The 25,966-nt window shown below is 31.2% G+C and overlaps 1 protein-coding gene and 1 pseudogene across 1 annotated transcript; both read left to right on the top strand.

The window, feature by feature from the left end:
• Positions 1–4,228: 4,228 nt before the first annotated feature.
• On the top strand, positions 4,229–7,738 carry LOC107910394 (wall-associated receptor kinase 5-like; annotated as a pseudogene).
• Positions 7,739–22,308: 14,570 nt separating this feature from the next.
• LOC107910395 (magnesium dechelatase SGRL, chloroplastic) lies at positions 22,309–24,867 on the top strand. The gene is made up of 5 exons (XM_016838220.2): positions 22,309–22,691; positions 23,232–23,408; positions 23,522–23,680; positions 23,814–23,960; positions 24,419–24,867. The coding sequence occupies exons 1-5, from the start codon at positions 22,539–22,541 to the stop codon at positions 24,539–24,541; spliced, it is 759 nt and encodes a 252-aa protein (XP_016693709.1). The 5' UTR covers positions 22,309–22,538; the 3' UTR covers positions 24,542–24,867.
• The last annotated feature ends 1,099 nt before the right edge of the window (positions 24,868–25,966 follow it).

Below are 25,966 nucleotides of genomic sequence, written 5' to 3'. Positions count from 1 at the left end.
CCTTATTGAGTCTATTTTTTATAAATAAGTGAGAACACCATATGAAAATCCTACAATGAGAAAACTTATTTTTAGTGGCAAGAGGTCAGGACAGTCGAGTGATGAAACTGGGGAGACTTTAACTAATAAACTGTACTAATTGGCTGAACCAAAAATTCTATAAATTTTATGGTAAGTATATATATGAGTCTAGTTTTAGGTAAAATTTACGGAGTTAAATTTCAAGTTCCGTAGCTCGATTTATAATTAATTTAGTAACTTCTGCGCAATTGGATAGATTGCTATAAATAGTGAAATTAATTTTCAAAGTAAATTTTTATGCTCCGAAATAGTGAGATAAGCTAAGTAATGCCTCATGCTCGACTCCGGAAACGGTCTCGGGTAAGGGGTGTTACAAGATTTAACTTACGTCAAATGGTTATTGTTACAACCTTTATATGAAGGATTTAGTATGGTAGAAGCATATTAAAATTCTCGAGAAATTGTTCATTTATATGAATTGAAATAATTTGAATATATGTGTTAAATTTGACTTAGTGAATAGTAGTTGAAGGAGGATTATAAAATGATCCAAAATATCTATTTGTGTTTTTATAAAAGAATCATGATTAAAGTTTATTATGATTATTGTTGAATCTCCTAAAGAGATCAAAATATATATTTCCATATTTCCCTCACTCATGAATTTTGAAAGAATGGTGATATAAATACTAAGCACTACATTCAAATGGTCATTTGAAAAACTAGTATTCAAGATTGAATACGTAAAATATGAGAAAGTATGTGATGTTTTCATGAGGGGGAGTAAATACCTGTTGTACTTTTTTTCCCTTAACCGATGTTTTGTCTAATTGGATTTTCCTGGTAAGGTTTTTAATGAGGCAACATATTATGCCTATTATAAATCGTGTACTCTTTTTCCTTCATTAGGTTTTTATCCCACAAGGTTTCTTAATAAGGTTTTAACGAGGTATATTATCTACCAATGGACATCCAAGGGGAGTGTTATGAACACCTTATTAAGTGGATGTCCATCATGATCAAGATAAAATTTTAATGTCCTTTTAATTCTAATAGTTATTAGAATTAGATCTCTACTTCTTTTATATTTTTTATACCTATAAATAGAGACTATGATGAAGCATTGATCAATAAAGTACATTCTCTATTGCTTCCATATTTTCTTTATTCTTTATTCTCTCCATCTCTCTTTATTTTATAACAAGATACACTTAGTAGAATTTTAAGACTTCATAAGCATGATTAGGGGTGGACAAATGTCTAGTAGGAGTATAGTGAAATTTTTAAAAAATAGATATTAAAAAAAAAAGACAATGCCAATTTTTTAACAATACTTGTGGAATAAAAAAAGTACACTGTCAAGTTAATACTTTTTTATTTGGAATATTATTTGGTATATTACCAATAAAATTTTTAGACTCCATAAGCAATGTCAGGAGATTGATAAGTGTTCTCTAGGGGTATAGTAAAATATTAAAAAGATAAATAATTTATTAGGTATATTGCCAATGGAGCTTTTAGACTCCACAAATAGGATCAAAGATTGACAAGTTTCAACTATGCCTTGATGCCATAGCATCTATGGGATTGAGATACAAAACTCTATCATATCATACATTGTGAACCAATCTACTAGAATACTCAAAAAGGGATTTACAGCATTTGGGTGGAATGTGGATGCACCATAATGGGAGGTGGGTAGAAAGATACGAGACAAAAGTCATCAACCAATTTTCTAGTCTATTTTCCTAAAGGATTATGCTTTACCAAACTCGTTAACACATCAGACATGATTTTAGATGTCAATACTCTTTGCAATTTATTTGCGAAGATTGTAAAAATTGTTGGTTTGAGCAATGTGGTCTAGCTAATTACATATAATGCTGCAAATTATAAAGTTGTTAGGAAATTTTGTCATGAGAAGTATCCTAAAATCTTTTGGTCACCATGCGCAACACCTTGTACCAATTTAATTTTGAAGGATGTTGATAAAATGTCTCATTTTAAAAGTTTAGTTTAGCATGCTTCTTTTATTACAATTTTTGTGTATAATCACAAATAGACTTTGGGTTGATTGTCGTCCTAGTGAGAAACGTTTTGCTATTAGTTTTATTACTTTGAAGAATTTGCATGATTATAAGGGTCATTTGCAAGCCATGATTACTTCCAAGAAGTTTATTGCTTAGAATGGGTCTAAAACAGGGAAGATAAAGAATGTTTTAAATATAAGTTTCGACAAATTTTGGAGTAATTACTTGGTGATGATGAAGATTGTTAGTCAATATGTACAGTTGTGATGATTAAGACAATTGGAATGTTAACAAAGACTATTCAATGTGTTGTACTTTATTCATTCCATTTGAGTTTGTACTTTATTCATTTCATTTTTAATTGTATGCTTAATCCCCATGTGTGTTTTTTTTCTAATACTTAAATATTTATGTCACATATGGAAACTCGTGAATTCTAAAAATTCTTTACCAAATAATTTTTCAATATTTATTTATCTTGTACAATTAATGCAAAATGATTTTTCATCTAACATTGAGAACAAGCTTATATCTGCCGTAGAAAGCCATCAGACACTAAATATGGAAGCACTAAATATAATTTGACAGAATCAAAGTTAGCGTCTCATCCATTCCAAGAAATTGTGGACAGTCCAGAGTCACCACGCGTTATTCAACAGCGAAAGCCAAAGAACGGACCACACTGATATTCCCCACTCGTCTATTGGGTCACTTTACGTCCTCCCTCCTGTTAGAATTTAGTAAGGTCAAGCAGGCTTCCCTAACCTTTTTTATATGTTTCCGAATTTGGAAATTGAAGCATTGGTATCCCCCAGTCTAGAAAAAAACAGCCATGGGTTCCATCAGATCACTAGTGCTTATGCAGCTGATGATCTTGCTTAATGTTATATTGACGGTAAAAGCTTCAACACCCGCGGTATCAAAACCTGGCTGCCGAAGCCGCTGCGGAGATGTTATCATCCCATACCCGTTCGATACCGGCGGCGATTGCAGCATCACTGCAGGCTTTTTCATCAACTGTAACACCAGTTTCATACCCCACAAACTGTATTTATTTGGTATATTGCCAATAGAGTTTTTAGACTCCACAATCAAAGATTGACAAGTTTCAATTGTGCCTTGATGCCATAGCATCTATGGGATTGAGATACAAAGCTCCATCATATCATGCATTGTGAACCAATCTACTAGAATACTCAAAAAGGGATTTACAGTATTTGAGTGGAATGTGGAAGCACCATAATGGGAGGTGGGTAGAAAGATACAAGACAAAAGTCATCAACCAATTTTCTATTGTATTTTCCTAAAAGATTATGCTTTAGCAAACCCGTTAACGCATCAAACATGATTTTAGATGTCGATACTCTTTGCAATTTATTTGCGAAGATTGTAAAAATTGTTGGTTTGAGCAATGTGGTCTAGTTAATTACATATAATGCTGCAACTTATAAAGCTGTTAGGAAATTTTTTTTAATGAAAAGTATCCTAACATCTTTTGGTCACCATGTACAACATCTTGTGTCAATTTAATTTTGAATGATGTTGGTAAAACATCTCATGTTAAGAGTTTAGTTTAGCATGCTTCTTCTATTACAATTTTTGTGTATAATCACAAATGAACTTTGGGTTGATTGTCGTCCTAGTGAGAAACGTTTTGCTATTACTTTTATTACTTTGAAGAATTTGCATGATTATAAGGGTCATTTGCAAGCCATGATCACTTTCAAGAAGTTGATTGCTTAGAATGGGTCTAAAATAGGGAAGGTAAAGAGTGTTTTTAATATTAGTTTCGACAAATTTTGGAGTAATTACTTGGTGATGATGAAGATTGTTAGTCAACATGTACAGTTGCGATGATTAAGACAATTGGAATGTTAACAAAGACTCTAAATATTGGAGTTCGAACTTTTTAATAATTTTTTAATAAAAGAGAATATATATTTTTATTATCATTTTCACATCAAATTTATTCGCATTTCAATTATTTTTAACTTTACTTTGTTATATTATATTATCATGTAAAAGAAAATCATAAAATCTACTTGTATTGCAAGCAAAACCAAGTGAAAAGACCCAAGTTTTCCACTTATTAGCACTAAATAAAATTTGACAGAATCAAAGTTAGCATCTCATCCATTCCAAGAAATTATGGACAATCCAAAGTCACCACGCGTTATTCAACAGCGGAAGCCAAAGGACAGACAACACTGATATTCCCCACTCGTCTATTGGGTCACTTTACATCCTCCCTACTGTTAGTATTTAGTAAGGTCAAGCAGGCTTCCCTAACCTTTTTTATATGTTTCCGAATTTGTAAATTGAAGCATTGGTATCCCCCAGTCTAGAAAAAACAGCCATGGGTTCCATCAGATCACTAGTGCTTATGCAGCTTATGATCTTGCTTAATGTTATATTGACGGTAAAAGCTTCAACACCATCGGTAGCAAAACCTGGCTGCCGAAGCCACTGCGGAGATGTTATCATCCCATACCCGTTTGGTACCGGCGGCGATTGCAACATCACTGAACAGTTTCTCATCACATGTAACACTAGTTTCATACCCAACAAAGCGTTCTTAGGCAACGGTAACGTCGAAGTCATCAACATATCTACCGATGGTCAGTTGCGCATCCTTTGTAATACAGGCTATGATTGTTACAACACATCAAACAGGAATTTGTTATTTCACGGCTTACGACTTCTTGAATTTTCAATAAACAATAACAAGAACAAGTTTACTGCAATCGGGTGTGACACGTCTGCTGTCGTCCAAGGTTTCTACGGAAAACGTTACGCAACTGGTTGTTTGTCGTTCTGTAACAACATCACTGATGTTTCAAACGGGTCTTGCTCTGGGATTGGATGCTGTCAGACAAGTATCCCAAAGGATGTGAGGAGCTACAAGATAAGTTTCGGAAGCTACGCCAACCATACCAATGTGTTGCCCGAAAACCCCTGCAGCTATGCATTTGTTGCAGAGGTCGATAGTTATACCTTCTCTGCTTCAGATCTTCGTGGTTTTGAGTTTCAAAGCAGGCGGTTTCCAATCACTCTTGATTGGAACATCGGGAATACGAGTTGCAACGAAGCGAATATGGATGTAAACAATTTTGCATGCAAAGAGTATAGTAAATGCGTTGATTCAGAAAATAACTCTGGATATTTGTGCAAGTGTCTTGAGGGTTACATGGGGAACCCTTACCTCCCTAATGGATGTCAAGGTAACTATAGGTATATATACCCCATGGATTTGTAGTTTCTAACATTAAAGATAGTGTTATTTATTACTTGCATACAATCTGCAAATTTCAGATATAAACGAGTGTGAAAGTTTGAGCCCTTGCAATGGAACGGCAAGATGTACCAACTTACCTGGGACGTACAATTGTTCATGTCCGGTGGGTTATGAAGGCGATGGTAAGAAAAGTGGAACAGGCTGTAGTTTACCCGACAAGGATCCGTCGTCCAAGACATCTCTTACTGTTGTTGCTCTAGGTTAGTAATCCCAAAATTTGCAAAATTATAGAAGAATCTTACATCAGTGATCCTAAAAATTAAGACTCCATATAGTTTTAGGGGATAGATAGAGGCCATTTTCATTTTCATTTCCTTAAAATGGAAAACATTCATTTAATTGAATTTTTAAAAGTAAATTTTCAGATGAAAATATGTAAAATTAAAAAATAATAAAAAGTTGTTTTTATTATTCACTAAAAATATTTTGTAAAACTCAAAAGATCAAGATAATTTTTTTTTTTAACTTTAAATGAGTTATCCTTAGTTCAAACCCAAATAAATATAAAAATATTCGATTATTTTAATTTCAACAATTTTTCATATATTAAATTCAATACCATCATTTAAATCCAAATAAATGTTTTTTTTTTAATTTCAGTATTTCTATTATAGAAAGATAGTTATCAACCATGTTTTCAATAATGAAAACAAAATTTTATTTTTATTTATCATATATTTTTTAATTTTTTAAAAATAAAAAATATTTTCAAAAACCAAACTAAGTCCGAGGATTTTAAGCCTCAATAGGGTCGGCTTGACCCATAAACAATTTCATCGTTCATAATAAGGTCATTTTATTTAATTATATTGTATTACATGAAAAGCTGTATAAAGATTAAGTCAAGTTTACCATATCTCTCTTTTTGCTCGAGAATAGTTTAACCTATTCATTTAATTGTTAGAAACTAGTATTGGCTTTCTTGCTTTCCTCTTAGGATAGTATTACATTAGAACTTAAAATGGAAAATTTTATTTCAAATCTTAGCTTAAAATGGAGATATTAAGAATGTCAGAAGTTAATCGATGACTGACTTTCATTTTGATCGCAGGTATTTGCTTAGCTGCAGGGTTCTTGTTGTTCCTTGCTGGAGTTTGGTGGCTTTATAGGAAACTAGAGAAAAGGAGAAATATAAAACGCAAGCAAGAGCATTTTAAAAGAAATGGTGGGCTACTGCTTGAGAAAAAGTTGTCTTCTAAAGAAGGTGGTGTGGAGAATATTAAATTCTTCACTTCCAAAGAGTTGCAAACTGCAACCGATCACTATAACGAGAACAGAATCCTGGGTCGTGGTGGCCAAGGCGTGGTTTACAAAGGAATGTTGCATGATTGGAGAATTGTGGCTGTAAAGAAGTCCAAAATAGTAGACCAAGTGCATCTCGACCCATTCATCAATGAGATCGTTATTCTTGCCAAAATTGATCACCGAAATGTTGTCAAATTATTAGGCTGTTGCTTAGAGACCGAAGTCCCTCTACTCGTTTATGAATTCATTCCAAATGGAACCCTTTCTCAGCTAATCCATGACCAAAATGAAGAATACCCAAGATCTTGGGATATGCGATTACGCATAGCAGCTGAAGTTTCAAATGCAATTTCTTACTTACACTCGTCTGCTTCTGTCCCCATTTATCACAGAGATATAAAGTCTAGTAACATACTACTAGATGAAAAGTTCCGAGCTAAGGTATCAGATTTCGGAATATCGAGATCAATCGGCATTGATCAAACTCACTTGACAACTCAAGTTCAAGGAACCTTTGGGTATTTAGACCCTGAATACTTTCAGTCAAGTCAATTCACTGAGAAAAGTGATGTTTATATTTCGGAGTGGTTCTGGTCGAGCTCTTAACAGCACAAAAGCCAGTCTTAACATCTGGATCGCTAGAACAGAAAAGCCTAATCTCCTATTTCATCTCCTCGGTGGACCAAAACCATTTACTAGATACACTTGACCCTCAAGTTTTTAAGGATGGCCAAAAGGAGGAACTAGTTGCAGTTGCTTACCTTGCTAAAAGATGCTTAAACTTAGATGGCAAAGATAGACCAACAATGAAAGAAGTGGCCATGGAACTGGAGAGAATTAGAGTTTTGCAAGGTTTTTTTCCGACTCAGCCAAAACCAGCAGAGGTTGTTGTCACAAAACCAACTGAGATCGGGTACTTCACTTCATCCTCAAAAGGATTTTACAAGGATTCCATCATTACATCTGTATCAGATGTTCATCCACTTATGTCTGATACATTTTGACATGTCTGATGCATGTTGACTAGTACAATCCTATATTTTATATACATAAAGCAGACTTTCATCTTCCTGTAATAATTATTACTCTGCCTTTGTTCTCTTCAAGTTTCCGGTGACGTTTCAATGAAATTGCAGGTTCTAGAAAAGCCATCTTAGAAAACAAACTGCTATAATGTTTATCATTGTGATTCAATTTACAAACAAATTATGTGTTGATATTGTGCATATTTAGTTCAGCAACGATTTTGGCTATTCTGTTCAGCAATCGATTTACCATAGCATTATTGAAACTATAAAAGGATAAAAAACTAATTGATTATTGCGGATCGTCCACCGGCTCAGCGATAAATTTATGTGGATTTCAAGTTGATTGACAAGAGGTTTCTATATTTATAAACCGTTTCCTCATTTCTGTACTTATTCACAAAAAAAAAAAACTAATAGGTTATCATCAAAGTAACATGGTCCCTGATTAGATAATTGATTGAAAATAATTAAATAATCTAAAATTAATATTTTTCAGTGATTTATAAGCATCTTTGATAGTCCAACATTAAAAGAAAATGATAGAATGAAAAAGTGTGAAAATAATAAATAGATGAAGAGTTACTTATCGCTCATGCTACCTTTGGTAGGTAGGAGTATTATTTTTTTACTATGTTTTAGTATATTAAACTAATTTCAATTAGTAATTTGTAGTCACTCACATGCCTTGCTTTTGGGAGATAGAAGGAATATTTTTTGTTTATTTTTCATGAGATTTTATTTTTTACTTGAATTTTTATACATATTTCTAATTTTAAGCTTAAATATGTACTAATTTTATTTTATATCTAACTATAGTAATATATGTAATAAATAAACTTTTTCCTCCCATAAGTACACTAATCAGACAATTTAATCATATGTTACACGTAATTTTAATAAATATATTAAACAAGTTTCATAACTTAAACTTAACACTTAATTTTTTTTATACTTAATTTTTAATTATCAAACAAGATCATTTTTAATATCCTAACATAAAAGAAAAAAAAATAATGTTAGAAATGAAGTGATATAGTAACCCAGCATTTAAGAAAACAAACATATCATTCATTTATATTAATAATTTTTATAGTTAATTTTTTTAAAAATTAATTTTAATTTCATTATATATAGTAACATTAATTAACTTTGAGATGAATTTATTAAAATTTCTTTTTACTTTTATATTTTATTTTTACCATTAAAGCATTCTAAATAATGGTAATTATTAATTTTACATAAAAATAAATAATTTAATGAATTTATCTCAAAATTAACATATAATTGAATTAAATATAAATTTAAAATACTTAATTCAAGTTGAAGCTAAATATCTAATTAGTTTTTTTTTCGGATTTGATTAATATTCAATTTCGGATTTAAAATTACTATCTATTGCGGATGCAAATAGATACTTCGAATGTCCATTATCCAAACCTGCATCCCATATTCAAATAATAGATGTGGATTTTAATATCTGAATTCACTAATTACAAAGTACTTTTAATTTTGATTTTATATATATAAAGAATTTTACTAGATTCGAATTTAGATTTTTGTGAATTTTGATATCTAAAAAATGATTGAATTTTTTTTTTTTTTTTGCATATTGGATATCCAGTAGATAATAGTATTTAACTAGCTTGTATTCCCATACGATGTACAGGTCGGTTGAGTATACCAAATTTATAATATTATTTTTTAAAAATTAATGAATTTATTCAAAAAATTTATTAATAAATTGACAAGTAATGTAACTACAAAATATTTTTAAAAATATTCAATTATTTTAGAAACAGTTATATTTATGTTATTTAATTTTAATAATATTTAATATTAAAATAATACAAAAATTCATTATGATTCAAATATTAATATTAATATATTATAATTTAAATAATATTATTAATAATTATTACAAGTTATTTATTTATACATACGTTGGACAAAACATATTAGTGAACAAAATATTAAAATATAAATAAACACATATTTATATATGAAATAAAATATAAATAGAATAATTTATATTTAAATTGTCAAATATGTAAACCAATAAAAACCGTAACAATAAGTTGAAATCGAAAGGAAGAATAGAGATTTACTAAATATTGAGGCTTGTTTAACATAGTTTCCTTAACATAGATTTGGCCGCTCCTACGGTACTTGGAGAAGCATTGGTCGAATGTCTCGCAAAATACAACAACACAATGATCAAAGCAGTAGCACCTCTGTAACGATCAACAAACAAACGTTACATTTTTCTATCACCAGAACATTGGAAAATATGGAGAGGAAAAGAAGAATTTTGAGAGCAAAATAAATTCGGTCTGAGAGGATATCAGTGTGGAAAAATTCTTCAGAATTCATAGCATTTTATAGGCATTTAATATGGTGGAATTTTGGAAATATCCACAAAATCTACCATTAAATGAGCCAACAAATCAATTTAATTAAAAATTAAATAAAATTGATTGGGAATCAAATAAAATAAGATAGATATCTTTATATAAACAGATTATGTCTGTTGAGGAAAAATAATTGCGTGTTGGACTAGAATGTCTGCAAGCCCATTTTGAGCCCGACATTTTGTGCCACCCATGTTGTGCAAGTGTGCCCCAACCCCATCAAGTTTAGACCTATAACCACCCCTTCGCGTGAGACAAGGTTTCAAGTTTAGTCATTTAATTACTTTTCAAGAGGGTTCCATATATATACACATCTCACACTTGGTATTTAACTAATGTGGGGTCTAAGTTTTTACTTTTCCTCAACAAATACTTTTAAGTAGCTTACTTTGAGCATCAATTTCTCATTCATCACTCACATTTTGAGTATATAATATACCATTGTAAAGGTCTCATGGAGTAGAATATGAAACCCTAATTTTATGATTCAACTCTCCACATTTACTTATTGAGAATATGCCTCAAAGTTTCCATAAAATACAATTTTTTTCAACAATATATTGTTAAATTAATTTGTTTTAATGTTAAAATTGTTAAATTTTGATATTTTATAATTTTATATTTATCCTTGCTATACTTTAATCATTAATATTGTTAACTCTTATTATATTTGAAAATATATTTAATATCAATATGTCTTTTTTTAAATTATATTTTAAGTTAACCAATTTAATAATCATTAATTTTAATATTATAATATTAAATTTTAATTTAATTAAATAATATCTTAAAATAAAGAAATAATTTATTTAAAATCAACTTAAAATTTAACATATAAAAAAATTTAAAAGAAAAATTAAGAATTAAAAGGCAATGACTAAAATAATAGTTTATTCAAAATGTAAATAAGTGCTTCAAATAAATGTAAAAATAAAAACTATAATGTGAAAAAAACTATTTAGTATTATTAATTTTTTATAACATTATATTACTATAGTATATATATAATCTAGATTTGTATTTAAATAGTAATACCCGAATAATTTGTGAATAATAGGTTTATGGATTTACATTTATATAATTCAAGAAATACAGATATTTGATTCGTTATTACTGTCATTTCTAATAAATAAGTTATATTTATATTCTAATTTTTTTATTTTCACAATATGATGAGATTTATAAGTTTTATTTGAAACATCTATTTTTAGATAGTCTCACGTTAATTTAACTAATATTAAAAAAAAAAAAGAAGGCGCATTTGAAGCATCACGCATTCGAATGTTAGTGTGAACTCTAGATGAAAGGGAGAGTGAAACTTGAAAGCGTATATTGGGTGGGTTCGTCAATTCCTTTTTTATATATAAATAATTTAATAAATTCTTTCAAAAATCTAAATTGAATAAGTCATTAAAACTTATTAATCCAATTAATTTATTGTTAAAATCAAATTAATTAAATTAAAATTCTTCAATTTGGTTGGATGGAATTTTCGGTTGTTAGTTTTTCTTTTAAAATTTATTTACCAAATAAAAAATCCATTCGAATTCTAAATAAATTCTCGAATTAAATTGATATTTCTTAATCTGTGATACCGACAATTAAGTAAAAATTATAAGTAATTAAATAAAAATTAAAAAATAGCAAGGGAGACATGAACTTCTGCTCCCAATAACTACGTGGAAGACGTTTATAATAAAATAAATCCTAGTTGTTAAATTAATCATCAACATTATCCTGTTTCAATGCATTAATGAGATTAGAGGTAATTGTTTTCATTTGCTATCAAAAGCTTGCATGAGTTCCAAATTCCAGTTTAATGATTTCAACGGGCTTTATTAGTAAGCTACTATATTTGATTGCTAAGCCTTAGAAAATACCAGCAAAATAACTTGATTGTATATTCTTACTTTGCCAAACCAAATATCCCATACCAGTTTTTTTTTAATTGAATATAATTACAAATGTGTATATATATATATATATATATTGAAAGTGCCGGAGATGACCAACAATTGATGAACTACAAGTTAGACCAGTATTGTATCTGAATGAAAAGTATATTGCTTCATTCTTAAATTACAATAGCAGCATATGTTCAACTAACTACTAACTACTAACTAGTAACTAATCTAACTACTACAAACATCTTTATGTTATTCACCCAATTACCAGTATCTTTAACACCACCCCTCAAGTTGGAGGGTGATAAAGATCTTTGACTCCCAACTTGGACAGCAAATACTCATGCTGATGCACACCGAGCCCCTTTGTCATTAAGCCTGCTACTTGCTCACTAATGCATATGTGTTGTGTTTTAACCAACCCCCCTTTGATTTTCTCCCGAACAAAGTGACAATCAATTTTTATGTGCTTAGTTCGTTCATGGAATACATTGGCTGCTATCTGAAGGGCTACTTGACTATCATAAAACAATTTTGTTGGTTCCAATTTGTCGAGACTAACTTCTCCCAACAGACCACTTAACCAAATTATATTTGCAACTATCAATGCCACGCTTCGATATTCTGCTTCCGTAGATGACCGAGAGATTGTGTTTTGCTTCTTGGACTTCCACGAAATGAGCGAATCTCTTAGTTTGATATAGTACCCTGTAATCGACTTTCTAGTCATCAGACAGGTTCCCCAATCCGAGTCACAATATGCAGCAATCTAGCTTACTCGTTTGTTTAATATGTTTCAAGTGATCGTCAGGCTTAGGACCGGACGGCGTGCAGGAGCTGGGATTGGTTTTTACATAAAATGGTTTGTTTTGGTTGATAAATTAAGATTTTTGGACTAAGTTTTCGAATTTGTTTTTGTTTTTGTTTTTGGGTTTTGTTTGATTCGTCAATTTTTGGGTGTTCTTAATATAAACTGCAAAATTATTTGAATTTGACAAATTGAAATTTGGTTTTTAAAACTTAAAAAAACTCTGGAAATACACGCTACAAAATTAAGCATCAAACTAAATGCTCTTTCGTAAAATGAATAAATTATGCGCATGAGTTTCTAAATAGCAATGTAAGAGTTTTTCCAAAAAAATATAATATTTCCAAATCATATGATTTCCAAAGTTAGATTTTGATTTCTAGAAGTTTCTGCTATTTTTCTAAATATATGGTTAAGTGATTACGCTATAAATTATGAGTTTTTCAAACCTGAGATTTTCTAGAACTTGATCCAACGATTTCTAAGCTAGATTTTAAATTTGGTTTTTTAAATGAGTCGATGCAACTCTTCCGGATTCGGCCATAACATCTAGGTCGGGTTTGGGGTGTTACACTTTTAACAATAGTGGAAAACTGAGTGTTAACCATCACAAGAAATTGTTTAAAAGAAACAATAGCATCACTTTTTAACCTTAATAGGTACACCCAAGTCATCCGAGAATAATCATCTACAATAGTTAAGAAAAAACGATGCCCATTATGTGTCGAGACCCTACAGAGACCTCATAGATCAATATGAATAAGGGAAAAAGTAAAAGTCTCGCGTGTGGAACTCAAAAGAAAAGGCAACCTAGTTTGTTTTGTAAAAGGACATACAATACACCGATGAATAGAATCATTATTAGACCAAGTACAAGGAATGTCCATCTTATTCAACCTTGACAAAGGAGCATGGCTGAGTCGCACATACCAGATAAAAGAACTATCGATAGTTGTATGAAAAGAATTAGCTGTTGACGAAGGTACGTGAGTTGAAGATAATGTAGCTAGGGAAGAATGAAGAATATAAAAGCCGCCATGTTCCCTACCAATCCCCTTCATCATGCCATTTGAGAGGTCTTGAAAAATACAAAAGTGTGAGTAAAATGTAACAAAACGATGCAAATCCTTGGTAAGTTTTGAAACAAAAATGAAATTATATTGAAAATCAGGTACATGTAACACATTTTTAAGAGTGGCACCGAGATAGAGGGTATACGATCCTATATGTGTCATGGGTGTGGAGGAGCCATTTGGTAAACGAACACTTGGTGAATTAGAAGTGCATGCAATAGGAAATTCAAGGTGTTGGAAGCTAGAAAGCATGTGATTAGGAGCACCAGTATCTAAAATCCATTCACAAGATGTACTCATACCTGCTAAATTTGCACCAATTGCCATATTTGTAGTCGTCTCGACCAAAGATTCTTTATTCAACAAGCTTAATATTTTCTAATATTGTTCCTGTGTGAACCCAGGTGCTTGAACCATACCAAGAGAGCTTCGAATGTTGTTGTTGGGCACACTGCTATCAACCACTGTCCCTTTGTTTGTTACCACGTTGTTTGCACCAGCCCCAGACATAAAACGCTTCTTAGTGAACTTGAAATCAGGTGGATATCCAATTAGTCTATAACAACTTCTCTCTTATGGCCCTAAACTTTACAATAATCACACACACCATTAAGTCGATTTATATATAGATTGACAATTACTGAATATAAAGAGGTGGGATCAACAACAACTAGACCTGATACATACAGCCTTTGTGATTATCCTTACATGAGCATGGAATATGTTTGATTGACCATAGGCAAGGGGTTCATCAATAAAATTTGACTTCAAACAACACCATAAGTTTCATTTAAACCCATCAATAAAATTTGACTCCAAACAACTCCAAACGCTACTACGCAATGTGATCAATAACCTGTTTAGTTTGCACACAACCACAAGAAGAAACGAGAACTAGGGAATTATACTCATCCCATCACAACCTGAGCTTGGTGAAATAGGTTGAAATCAAAGCAATTCCTCAAAGATGGGAAGAAATTTCTCAATGCAAGAAGTAGACTCTTGAACTATTAGTCTTGTTAAATCGCTTGGTAAGATCCTACCAAACTACTGTTGCACTTGAAGCAAAATGATACCTGCAGAGAGCTCTCTGCTTATCGTGTACAATATCCAAGATAACACGATAGCGTTGCATCGCTCCCACTATGAGTACAAATCTTCTGCCAATAAATCTTTGGAACAAGAAACATTAATGAAACCCAATTTATTTTTTGCAATCAACGTAATTCGCATCGCACGACTCTAAATATTATAGTTGTCAACTCCAATGAGCTGATGAGAAACCAGAAAAGTGTTTTGTGTATCAGATGGATGTAAATAAAGAGGATGATTGTAATCAATAAGTCCTTCAAAAAGATTTGCCATTATAGCAAAAAATTATCATCCCTGGAATTAGACAATCGGCGCTAGCTCTGATGCCATGTTGAAAGTGTCAGAGATGACCAACAACCGGTGAACTACAAGCTAGACCAGTATTGTATCTGAATGAAAAGTATATTGCCTCATTCTTAAATTACAATAGCAAGATGTTTTATAGCTGTTAAGTATGACTCCTATTTTCAGTCAAATTTGAGAAATAATCTTCTAGTTAAACTCTATTTATTTGTTTCAATTAAATACTGATTAGTTTAGATTATTTTATTATTATTTGACATATAAATTTAGCCTATAAATAGGCTCTTTTACAACCTTAGAAAAAAACCCCATTTTGAGATTAGAACTCATAACACATTTAGAGAATTTTATGTTTACGTTTTGAGGGTTTTTTGTTTTCGGGGTTTGGGGTTTAGTTTTGTCTCTATCTTTTGTACTCTTCGTTCTTTTGCCATTATAGTAAAATTATTTTTGCCCGTGGTTTTTTATCCTCTTTGAAGGGGTTTTTTTCACATTAAATTTGAGTGTTCAATTTCTTAATTTATTCCGCTATTTTTGTTACTTGTTGCCTAATCGTGTCGATCCCTAACAAGTGGAATCAGAGCTAGTTCAAATTTTATAGAACAGCCCATTCATATATGGCAGCAACAAGGTTAGAAATTGAGAAGTTCAATGGTGAGACAAATTTCAATCTATGGCAAGTTCAGATGATGGCAATTCTAGTTCAATCCGGTTTGAAAAAGATTGTTATCGGAAAAAGCCTGAGAATCTAAATAAAACAGAATGGGAAGAGCTTGATGAAAAGGCCTTGTCTGCAATCCAGTTGTACCTCGACAATACGATATTGCAGGATGTATTGATGGAGAAAACCTCATCCTCCTTGTGGAAAAGGTTAGAAACTCTTTATGCGACTAAGTTTCTGGCTAATCGTTTAGTGTTGAAACAACGTCTATTTACGTTTCGCATGAAAGAAGGTGAGCTTCTTAGAGATCACATCAGTCAATTCATTACTCTTTTAAATGATTTAAAGAATGTTGAGGTTCATATTGATGATAAAGATCAAGCTATGTTATTATTGTGCTCTTTACCCCCTTCATACAAGTCTTTCAGAGAAACCCTGATTTATGGCTGAGACAAATTCTCGTTCGAAGATGTGAAGGGTCATTTGTTGAGTAGAGACAAACTCAACAATGAGCTTCATTTGGATAGCAACGCAGATAGGCAAGCTTCCATTTTGATGGCATCAAAGAAATGAGACAAAAGGTGTCCCTATTGTAAAAAGTTAGGTCACGTCAAAGTAGATTGTTATAAACTACGAAATAAAAGAGTTGCCGAGAGTAACGAGGAAGATGTAGCTGGTGCTAATTTGATTGATGAAAGCGGTGATGATTTCTTATTAGTGTCAACGAGCGATAACTCTAAGTTCACGTCCGAGTGGATCCTAGATTCGGGATGTTCTTTCCATATGTGTCCCAATAGAGAATGGTTCTCCACATACAGTTCGGTTGAAGGTAGAGTTGTGCGCATGGGAAACGATTCATCTAGTAAAGTAATTGGTATTGGTACTGTTAAAATTAGGATACACGATTGATTAAATGCTAAAGTTACATATTTTATGTAATTAATTTGGTTAATTTATGAGAATGCACCACTAATTTTGCCATATTTATTGAATTTTGTGCAGGAATGCAATTTGGGGCTAAATAGAAGAAAAAGGAAACAATCGGGCTAGATTGAAGAAAGAAGTAAAGAAGGAGGGCCAAAGAAGAATTTTTCCAAGATTAATTAGCTGAAATTTTTGAGTTATTTTATTATGGGATATTTTTCCTTAATTTCCTATGACTAGTTGGCTCCTAATTTAGTAAATCAACTAGTATAAATAGAGCTTGTATTGGTCATCATTTCATCAATCAAAAAATATTTTAGCTTTTGTCTTTCAATTCTCTCCTTTCTCACGTAGCCTTTGTTATTTCTTAGCTTGTTTTCCTTCAATTTAATAGTTCCAGTAGCCAACCATCCATTTCACCTTTATTTTTCAACTTTTCACAAATTTTTTTATTGACTTTAGTTTCTTTAACTTTCAATTCCTAAAACTTCCAGCTTGTTACTAGTTACCATTTACAACTTTTTTTTTTCAAATTCCCTTTTTCAACCACCCCACTTTAATATATTCCAACTCCCATACTCAATCACATCACCCACCTTTTTCACCCATTTACCTTAATTAATTTTTCAAATACCAACATGTCCCAAACCTTAGCCAACTAAACTCATTTTCAGCTTTACGCCGAAATTAACCTCGTCAAAACCCGTGAGTTACGAACCTGAGCCATTTAACTCCTAAAATTCCAGTACTTATTACTTCTCTGGATTAAGAGTATGATTTTGTCAGCTCATAAAGTCAGATCAACACTAAGTCAAGAAAGATGTCGTTTGATTTGGTGTGATTAGACGTACAGTTGGAATTCCGAAAAGAACGTTTCTAATCGGTTTTCTGTGAACACATTAGCATGCCAAGTGGAGGCTGCTGTTTGGTTCCGTCAAGGGAAGTAGTAACCGGATTTAAATGTCCCACACGGTTGAGGGCATTGGTTGGAGCTAGGCTCTTCTAGAACGCAAAGCTGCCGGAGTTCTAAATCACAAACGTTTCGTGGTTGTTCGATCGGTAAGAGTTAGTTATTGGATGTTCCGTAACTAGTTTACACAAGGAAGAGTTGGTGTCCGAGGCGTCATTGGTAGCTATAACTAGCTTATTGGAAAAGAGGAGTTCATCCAATTTCGAGGATCGGTTCAAAGACGAGGAAAATTCGCGCCTAAAGCTGAGCTCATTCTAATTAATTCTTCTTAAAATTTATTTCACGGTTCTTATTATTCTGTTTTCAACTTTTACTTTTGACATTATTTTTCTGTTAATTTCAGGTTTTCAAATTTTTATCCCCCTGAACGTCTTGGGCACGACAGCTGCCCCGACATAAATCTAGTCAAGAGAGTAACAATTTGCAGTAAACCCAGTCTTTGTGGGATCGACCCTACTCCCTATACTGCTTATTGCAAGATTAAGGCGTAGGTTTATATTGGTGGATTCGACACCCATCAAGGACGATTAAGACACTCTCAGATGTCAGGTATGTACCTGATTTAGGAAAGAATCTCATCTCCTTGAGTATTTTAGACTTGAAAGGATGCCGAATCAACATCGAGTCAACCGACATGAAAGTATCTCGTGGAGCTCTCGTTTTGTTAAAAGGTAAAAGAACTGTTAGTCTTTATATTCTGGAAGGTTCTACAGTGACCGGTGAAATCGGACGTCCCTCGCCCGTTACAAAGTCGAATTCAACTCGTTTAGAGCGGAGGCAACTTGGTCATTGGAGGGAAAAATGTATGGCAGTTTCGTTGAAGAGAGGTTCTCTTTTGGATGCAGGTTTTGAAAAATTAGGGCACTGTGTTCGTGAAAATCAGATCCGGATTAGTTTTGATTTGGCAGTGTACAAGTTGAAGGCTAGAAATCTTCCAGTTTCTAAGCACAGATTCGACTCAGTTAATTCCCTGCATAGTTCAAGATAGGCTCGTGGCGGGCTTTGTCAAATATGGCGTTGTAGAAATATGAGTCAAGTTGGAGATTTGTTAAGTATGACTCCTATTTTCAGTCAAATTTAAGAAATAATCTTCTAGTTAAACTCTGTTTATTTGTTTCAATCAAACACTGATTAGTTTAGATTATTTTATTATTATTTGACATATGAATTTAGCCTATAAGTAGACTCTTTTACAACCTTAGAAAAAACACCCTATTTTGAGATTAGAACTCATGACACATTTAGAGAATTTTGTGTTTACGTTTTGAGGGTTCTTTGTTTTCGGGGTTTGAGATTTAGTTTTATCTCCATCTTTGAACTCTTCGTTCTTTTGCCATTATGGTAAAATTATCTTTGCCCGTGATTTTTATCCTCTTTGGAGTGATTTTTCCACGTTAAATTTTTGTGTTCAATTTCTCAATTTATTCCGCTATTTTTTGTTACTTGTTGCTTAATCGGGTCGATCCCTAACAATAGCCTATTTTCAACTAACTGCTAACTAGTAACTAATCTAATTACTACGAATAGCTTTCTGTTATTTAGCCAATTACCAGTATCTTCAACAATATACAAGCATTTTAGAATATAATAATATATATTATATATTTTTAACTTTTTTTTGTTTTTTTAATAATTTTTTAGTTAATTTTTAAAACTTTATTTTAAATTTTAATTATATATACTAAGGTTTTTTAAATCAATTTCTTTTTCATTAAAATATTCTAACTAAATTGATTTTAAATAAATGCTTACAAGCCTTCTTACTGAAAAGAGCAATGTCTACAGCTTCGGGGTTGTGTTTATGGTGTTGTTAACAGGACAAAAAGTGGTCTGTTTCTAAAGATCGGGAGAAAATCGAGTTTTGGCAATGTACTTCGTTTCTTTGATGAAAGAAAACCGCCTGCTCGACATCCTCGATCCTCGAGTGCTTAACGATGAAAATGTTGAGCAGCTTAAGGAAGTAGCAGCTTTAGCTAGGAGATGTGTGAAAGTGAATGGAGAGGAAAGGCCAACAACGAAGGAAGTTGCCCATGAATTAGCAGGACTGCAAGCAATGCCTAAACATCCTTGGAGTCAAAGTAAGTTAGTAGGAGAAGAAGCTGAATACTTGCTTAGTGACCTGCCAAGCTCTTATGGCAAAGGTGCAACCAGCAGCTCGATGGGGTATGATAGCATTAATAACAAAATCATATTTCAACTTGAAGGTCCCTTCCCAACCTATATATAGAAGGATAATACGCTTCAACACACTCGAACCGACGTGCTTCTATGTTGATAACATTATTTATGCCAATCGAGCTAAGACTCAATTACTTGCTAATTATATTATTAAATTAAAATTAAAAATATTTTTAAATATATTACTAACTATTATATAATAATAACAAAATTAATATTAATTATCATATAAGTAATCTTAGAGTAAGAATAAAAAATAAAAATTGAGTAGTCAATTTTTGTAATCATGGCACATTTTCACATTTGCAACTGGAAAAGGCGGTTGTGCTCTTCTTATTTTTGCAGTTTGAAGTATTGAACATTGGAAGCTTTAACGTCTGCTTCAATTCATTGTCACGACACATGACCTCTATATTTTCCTAAGTTTAGGATGCCCATATACATTAAATTCGAAACATTATTTTAATAGATGATAAAGTAGTATTATTATATTTAATTTTTATTCAAATTATTTTTAATATTTTAATGTTTACAGTAATTTTATAATTTTTTGAAAAATTGCAACTCTAAAATATTTTGACAACCACTATGAATTAATTTGAAAAAGATTAGAAGTGGATGGATTGAATAGAAAATAAGTAAAAGAATTTTATATTTATTCTATTTTAATATAGGCCAAAAAAAATTAATTATGCATTTATCTATTTTATACTTCAGGTGAAGTTTATTAGTATTTATTTTAAATTATATTTTTTTCATTTTTAGAGAATTTTTTTTTTAATTTTTCAATCCTTTTTAAATTTATAAATTATGCATCTCTTTAAACTATTTTATTATTGTTAAATATAGAACATTAAAAAAATTTATTAAAGTATAGCTAATTAGATAAAATTATCATTAAATATATTCAATATTATTTAAAATTGATGAAAATGCCAAACATTTATATTTATTTTTTTTATTTTCTTAATAATATTATTTTTAAAATTTTATAACATTTTTAAAAAATTATAACGAATAAATTAATATATTTTAATTGATACTAATTGATACATACCATCAATCCGTGCATTGCACTGTATACAAATTAGTAGCATTATATGATATATAATAAGAGTGTTAATTTACGAAATCTATAGGGACTTAAAAGCATATTTCAAACAATAATATATGATACTAATAAATATATTATGAACTACTATTATAGTATGTGATATAGTATTACATAATGAAATAATATATTTTATAAGTATTAATATATATATATAACTATTATTATATTATAGATTATAATAAAAGATATAATATTAATAGTTATGTGCAATTTAGTATATTAAAATACATGTTTATAACTATAACTAGTCATGCGTAAAACATTATTAAAAATTCAATATGTTATTAAAATATTATTTTTATTAAGTTAGATTTTGAATTGGGCTTTTAACTTTTTCAAGTTGTATTTGGGTATTGATTTTTATTTTTATTTTTATTTAGACCTGAGGTTTGGACTATAATGTTAATTAGTTTATTTTGAGTTTTGGAATAAATATTTTAGAATATGAGTATTAGATTTATAAATTTAATAAGAAAGATAAAAATTTATTCAATTGTCAATATAATATAATAATAAAATATTTACGTCAATTCATATAATATCATAGAATAATACATTTTACATACAATAATCACCTTAATTATTTTATATAAAAGAGCTCTGTTAAATATATACATATATAATTTATACTTTTTACAAACAAATTTGAATTGCATTGCTATTGTATAAAAATAAAATAAATTATTATATTTGAAATTAAAATATTTATAAATTAGAAATTTTAAAATTATCTGAATCCGTCAGAACCTGTCCAACTTTATTCGAGCTTGAATATGAAAAAGATACAAACTTGAAAAATTCGAACCCAAACTGATCAAAAGTCAAAAATATCTAAATCCGAAATAAACTCAATTCGAGAACCCATTTGCAACCTCTAAAAAGTACATAGATAAAAAATAAAAATGATATAATTATCTTTTTATTATAATTTACAATGTAAATATATCTCTGGAAAGTTTATAAGATGTTTTTAAACTTAGAAATTATAAGATGTTTTTAGACGTGTTTTACTTTAGAAGATTTGTAAAATGAAACTGAGAAGTCAAAAAACTCTCTAGCTTTTCTCCAACAGAATTAGATTTTGAGCTGCTGGGTAGGCTATGCAAAATTGAATCAATGAACTAAGGCCACGTCATTACATTATCCAAAAGTTATCAAAATTTCTAGAAATGTTGATGACATGGCGCAACGTTCCAACTCCAACAGCCAATCACAATTCCCAGTAGGCAATGTTTTTTTAAAAAGCAATAAAACATATGTGTGGATGAAAGATAGCCTTGACAGATTTTTGACTAGTGGGGTCTTATGAATCACAAATCCACATGAACCCAAAGAACCAATTTCTCTGAACATCAATTCTCCACATTACCCCATCAATCATACCATTCATTTTCATTCTTTCTCTAAGAAACAAGCTCTCAGAGAAGACAATGGTGGGTTTTGAACAATGAAGAAGAAGAGAAAGTGTGGGTTATGCTTGTTCCATGGCCTGCCATTATGCTTACTATGCTTCCTTTTCACCTTCAGTAACATTGAGAGGCTTTGGTGCCAAGAACAGAGAACCCAGGCCTTTTCAAGTACATCTTTCTTCCATTAGCAGTCCTGTTAGAGCCTCCTACAATACCCTTGTCTCTGAGGTGTTCTTCTTTCCTTTTTCATCTAGAAACCCTTGTTTTGTAATGGCATTGCTATATAAATGTTAGATGGAGTTGTATATTTGGAATTTTGATAGTTTAGTCTAGCAACATGAGAATTATTTGGATTATGACAATTAATTTGTTCTTGACCTGCAATTTGCTTATGAAAATGGCATTTTTGCTGTAGTTCTAAAATCTGCATAGAATTTGTTCATGAGCCTTTGGCTATCATTTGTTCTATCAATTTGGGTTGCTGCTACTTTGCTTAGACTGTTGGTGAACAATACCCTTTCATCTCTGCTGGTATAGACATCCTTGTGAACATATAGGTTCTGTCTACAATGAGAAAACCATATCATATATTAGGCTATTCAGTGATGGCAAATATAAAATATCTGATTCAGTTCTTATGTGATTGTTCAACTTCATTGAATGTCTTCAAGAAGATGTAAACCATTCATTATGCTTAGTCTGCTGCAATTATTAGTAAAGGTCCTTAATTTCCCAAATGACTAGCAATTTGACATCCTTAGTTTCCAGGCTGCAAGGCTTTTGGTTCCTACAGCAATTTTCGAAGCTTCAAAACTCAAAGTTGTCTTCATGGGAGAGGGGCTAAAAAGTTATTCTGCAATAATCCCAAGAACCTACATCCTCTCCCACTGTGACTTCACTGCTAACTTAACATTGACCATCTCAAATGTCATCAACCTTGATCAGGTTCGAATTCCATTTGTTTCTTAGTATGCAGTAACCTTTTTGTGAATATAAGAACTTTGATTTGGGACATCTAATCAGTGGTGCTTTTACAAATTGCATGCTTTCCATGGCAGTTGAAAGGGTGGTATAACAATGATGATGTGGTTGCTGAGTGGAAGAAAGTGAAAGAAACCATGTTTCTGAATGTGCATTGTTTTGTAAGCGGTCCAAATCTCTTGCTTGACGTTGCTGCTGAGTTTAGATACCACATTTTCTCCAAGGAATTACCTTTGGTAAGTTTTCCTCCCCCATATGATTCAGGTGTCCGAACTCGGCTTCTATATTGTCAACTTTGACATCGCCTTTTCCGTCATCTAGCCTTTTTGATGGTGGTAAATGGTAATACTTGCCGAACTCTTGCTGCAGGTACTTAAAGCTGTGCTTCATGGAGATTCAGTCCTTTTCGCAGAACACCCTGAGCTAATGGATGCTTTAGTATGTGTTTACTTTCATTCCAGTTTGCCCAAGTACAATCGCTTGGAATGTTGGGGACCGCTTAAGGATGCTGCTGAGGTAAAATCATATCCTTATTTTAATGGCTTCATAACTTATCACATATCCAGAAGATGTTCATCTGGCTCTCTGATAATTACCAATATCAGTTTTCAAGCCTCATTAACTGAGCCAAGTTGTTTTCTTTTCTTTTTGACAAGAATAATTTATTTAAATCCACCATAGCAGCATTTTGTTCATGCAGCCACCCTAAAGAGGTGGTATTTAGTAGGTTTTAAGTTCGAGTACTAGCAATATTTGTTAGTTGTAACCTCTTCCCCTGTCCCGAGCTATATTTGGTAATTCAACCACTAGCATCATCTATATTACTACTAATATTCCTAGTTAAGTTGGTGTTACAAATTCATCCGATACTAATTAAATTGGCAAAAAAAAAAAAAAAACTAAAACCACTAGAATTCTTTTTCTTCACCTGCAATATGGGTGTTGCATGATCTAGTACTTTTTATGTTGATCAGGGGAAACCGGGAGATCAAGTTAAAGGTTTGTTGACTGCAGATAAAGAAAGTTCATCTTCACCGTCAAAATGGGGAAGAAGTCCAAAATCCATCTTTCAAGCTTTATTTACCTTCCTTCTTTGATTCGTTTGCTGGTCGACATGCTGGTTTCTTGGTCTCATATAACTGCAACACAAACCAGCCAAAGACAAGTAAAGTGGATAAAAAATACAAAAAAAAAAAAAGGTTCAATTTCGAGACTCAAAAAGCCAAGGAATCCATTTCATGAAAGAGGGGTTTTATTTTCTTCTGATTCTTTGCATGTGATTGAAGCATTTATTGAAAATCTAAAATGCACAATTCTTCTGCAACTGAGGCCATTTGTTCATTCATTAACTAATGGCTATTTTCTTTGTTGCTTTGTAAATCAACATTAATGCTGTTATTACACTTTTATTATAAGCTTTGCAGATCTGACTTATTTATTTGCTATCCAGTAGGTGGACAAGGTCTGTGTAGATATATATAGCCTAAATGATACAAAACTTTAGGTTTAGTTCAAGATCAGCTCATTTCAAAAAATAGCATAAAATTTTACTTAAGTTCGGTCCAGATTAAAAATGTTAAATTCGAGCTTGAGTCGATCTACCCGTATTAATTTTTTTAGATTATTTTTTATATAAAAATAAATTTAGAAATATAATACATCAAATACATTTACAACATTAAAATAAATATTTTTCAACAAATTAAAAATACATAAAATAAAAAGTCTTTATACCTAAATAACACTATTGCAACTTAGCGAGCAAATGCTTCTAAAATAGTATCAAAATTAACAATAAAATAAGAGTTATATAATATCTAAACAATAACAACAAAATAGTAGCAATATAATAGCAAAATAGCAACAAAATGATAGCAAAACAACAAAACAACTAATTCGGGTTAGGCCCAGGCCAAAAAATCCTGGCTCGGCCCTTTTAGAAAACAGACTTTATTTTTTGTTCAAACCTATTTTTTGAGTCTATATGTTTGCTCAACCTTCCCACTTTTCGAACGGACTTTTGGAAATGGACAGGTAAACCGGTCCATTAGTAGGTCTAAGTACAATACAAAACACTATTATTATTTAAAATATTTTTATACTATGTTACAAACATATTTATATTTTTAATAATAATGTTTAAAAATTAAACTGCAATCAAAACTAAAAATAAAATTTTGAAAATGTTTTCAAATTTAAAACAGTTTAAAATAAATAAATAAAAAACAAAAGTTTAAATGGTAAAAGTTACTAATTTTTTAAAACATAATAAAAAAACAAATATATTTCCTATTAAATTTAAAAAATTATATTAACTATAAATCTATTCAATATTAAAAATATGGTTTTGTTAAATATATTTTTGATATTAAATACAATAAACTCACAAGATGGGATGCAAGCTAGTTATAAGATATAAAATAGGGTAAATTACACCAGCAGCCACTCAACTTTGGGGTAGCTGACAAAACAGTCGTCTTGGTTTCACAGTCACTCAACTTTAGAAAAATGACAAAAAAATC

This window comes from Gossypium hirsutum, chromosome D02 (genome assembly GCF_007990345.1).
Source record: "Gossypium hirsutum isolate 1008001.06 chromosome D02, Gossypium_hirsutum_v2.1, whole genome shotgun sequence".
Taxonomy (NCBI): domain Eukaryota; kingdom Viridiplantae; phylum Streptophyta; class Magnoliopsida; order Malvales; family Malvaceae; genus Gossypium; species Gossypium hirsutum.
This window is presented reverse-complemented; position numbering and strand designations above follow the sequence as displayed.

What these genes read in the sequence shown, in the direction of transcription:
- LOC107910395 (XM_016838220.2), top strand. Translation starts at nt 22,539, where the DNA reads ATGGCCTGCCATTATGCTTACTATGCTTCCTTTTCACCTTCAGTAACA. An exon ending in ATGTCATCAACCTTGATCAG is followed by an intron (nt 23,409 to 23,521) that starts GTTCGAATTCCA and finishes TTTCCATGGCAG; the next exon opens with TTGAAAGGGTGGTATAACAA. An exon ending in TCTCCAAGGAATTACCTTTG is followed by an intron (nt 23,681 to 23,813) that starts GTAAGTTTTCCT and finishes CTCTTGCTGCAG; the next exon opens with GTACTTAAAGCTGTGCTTCA.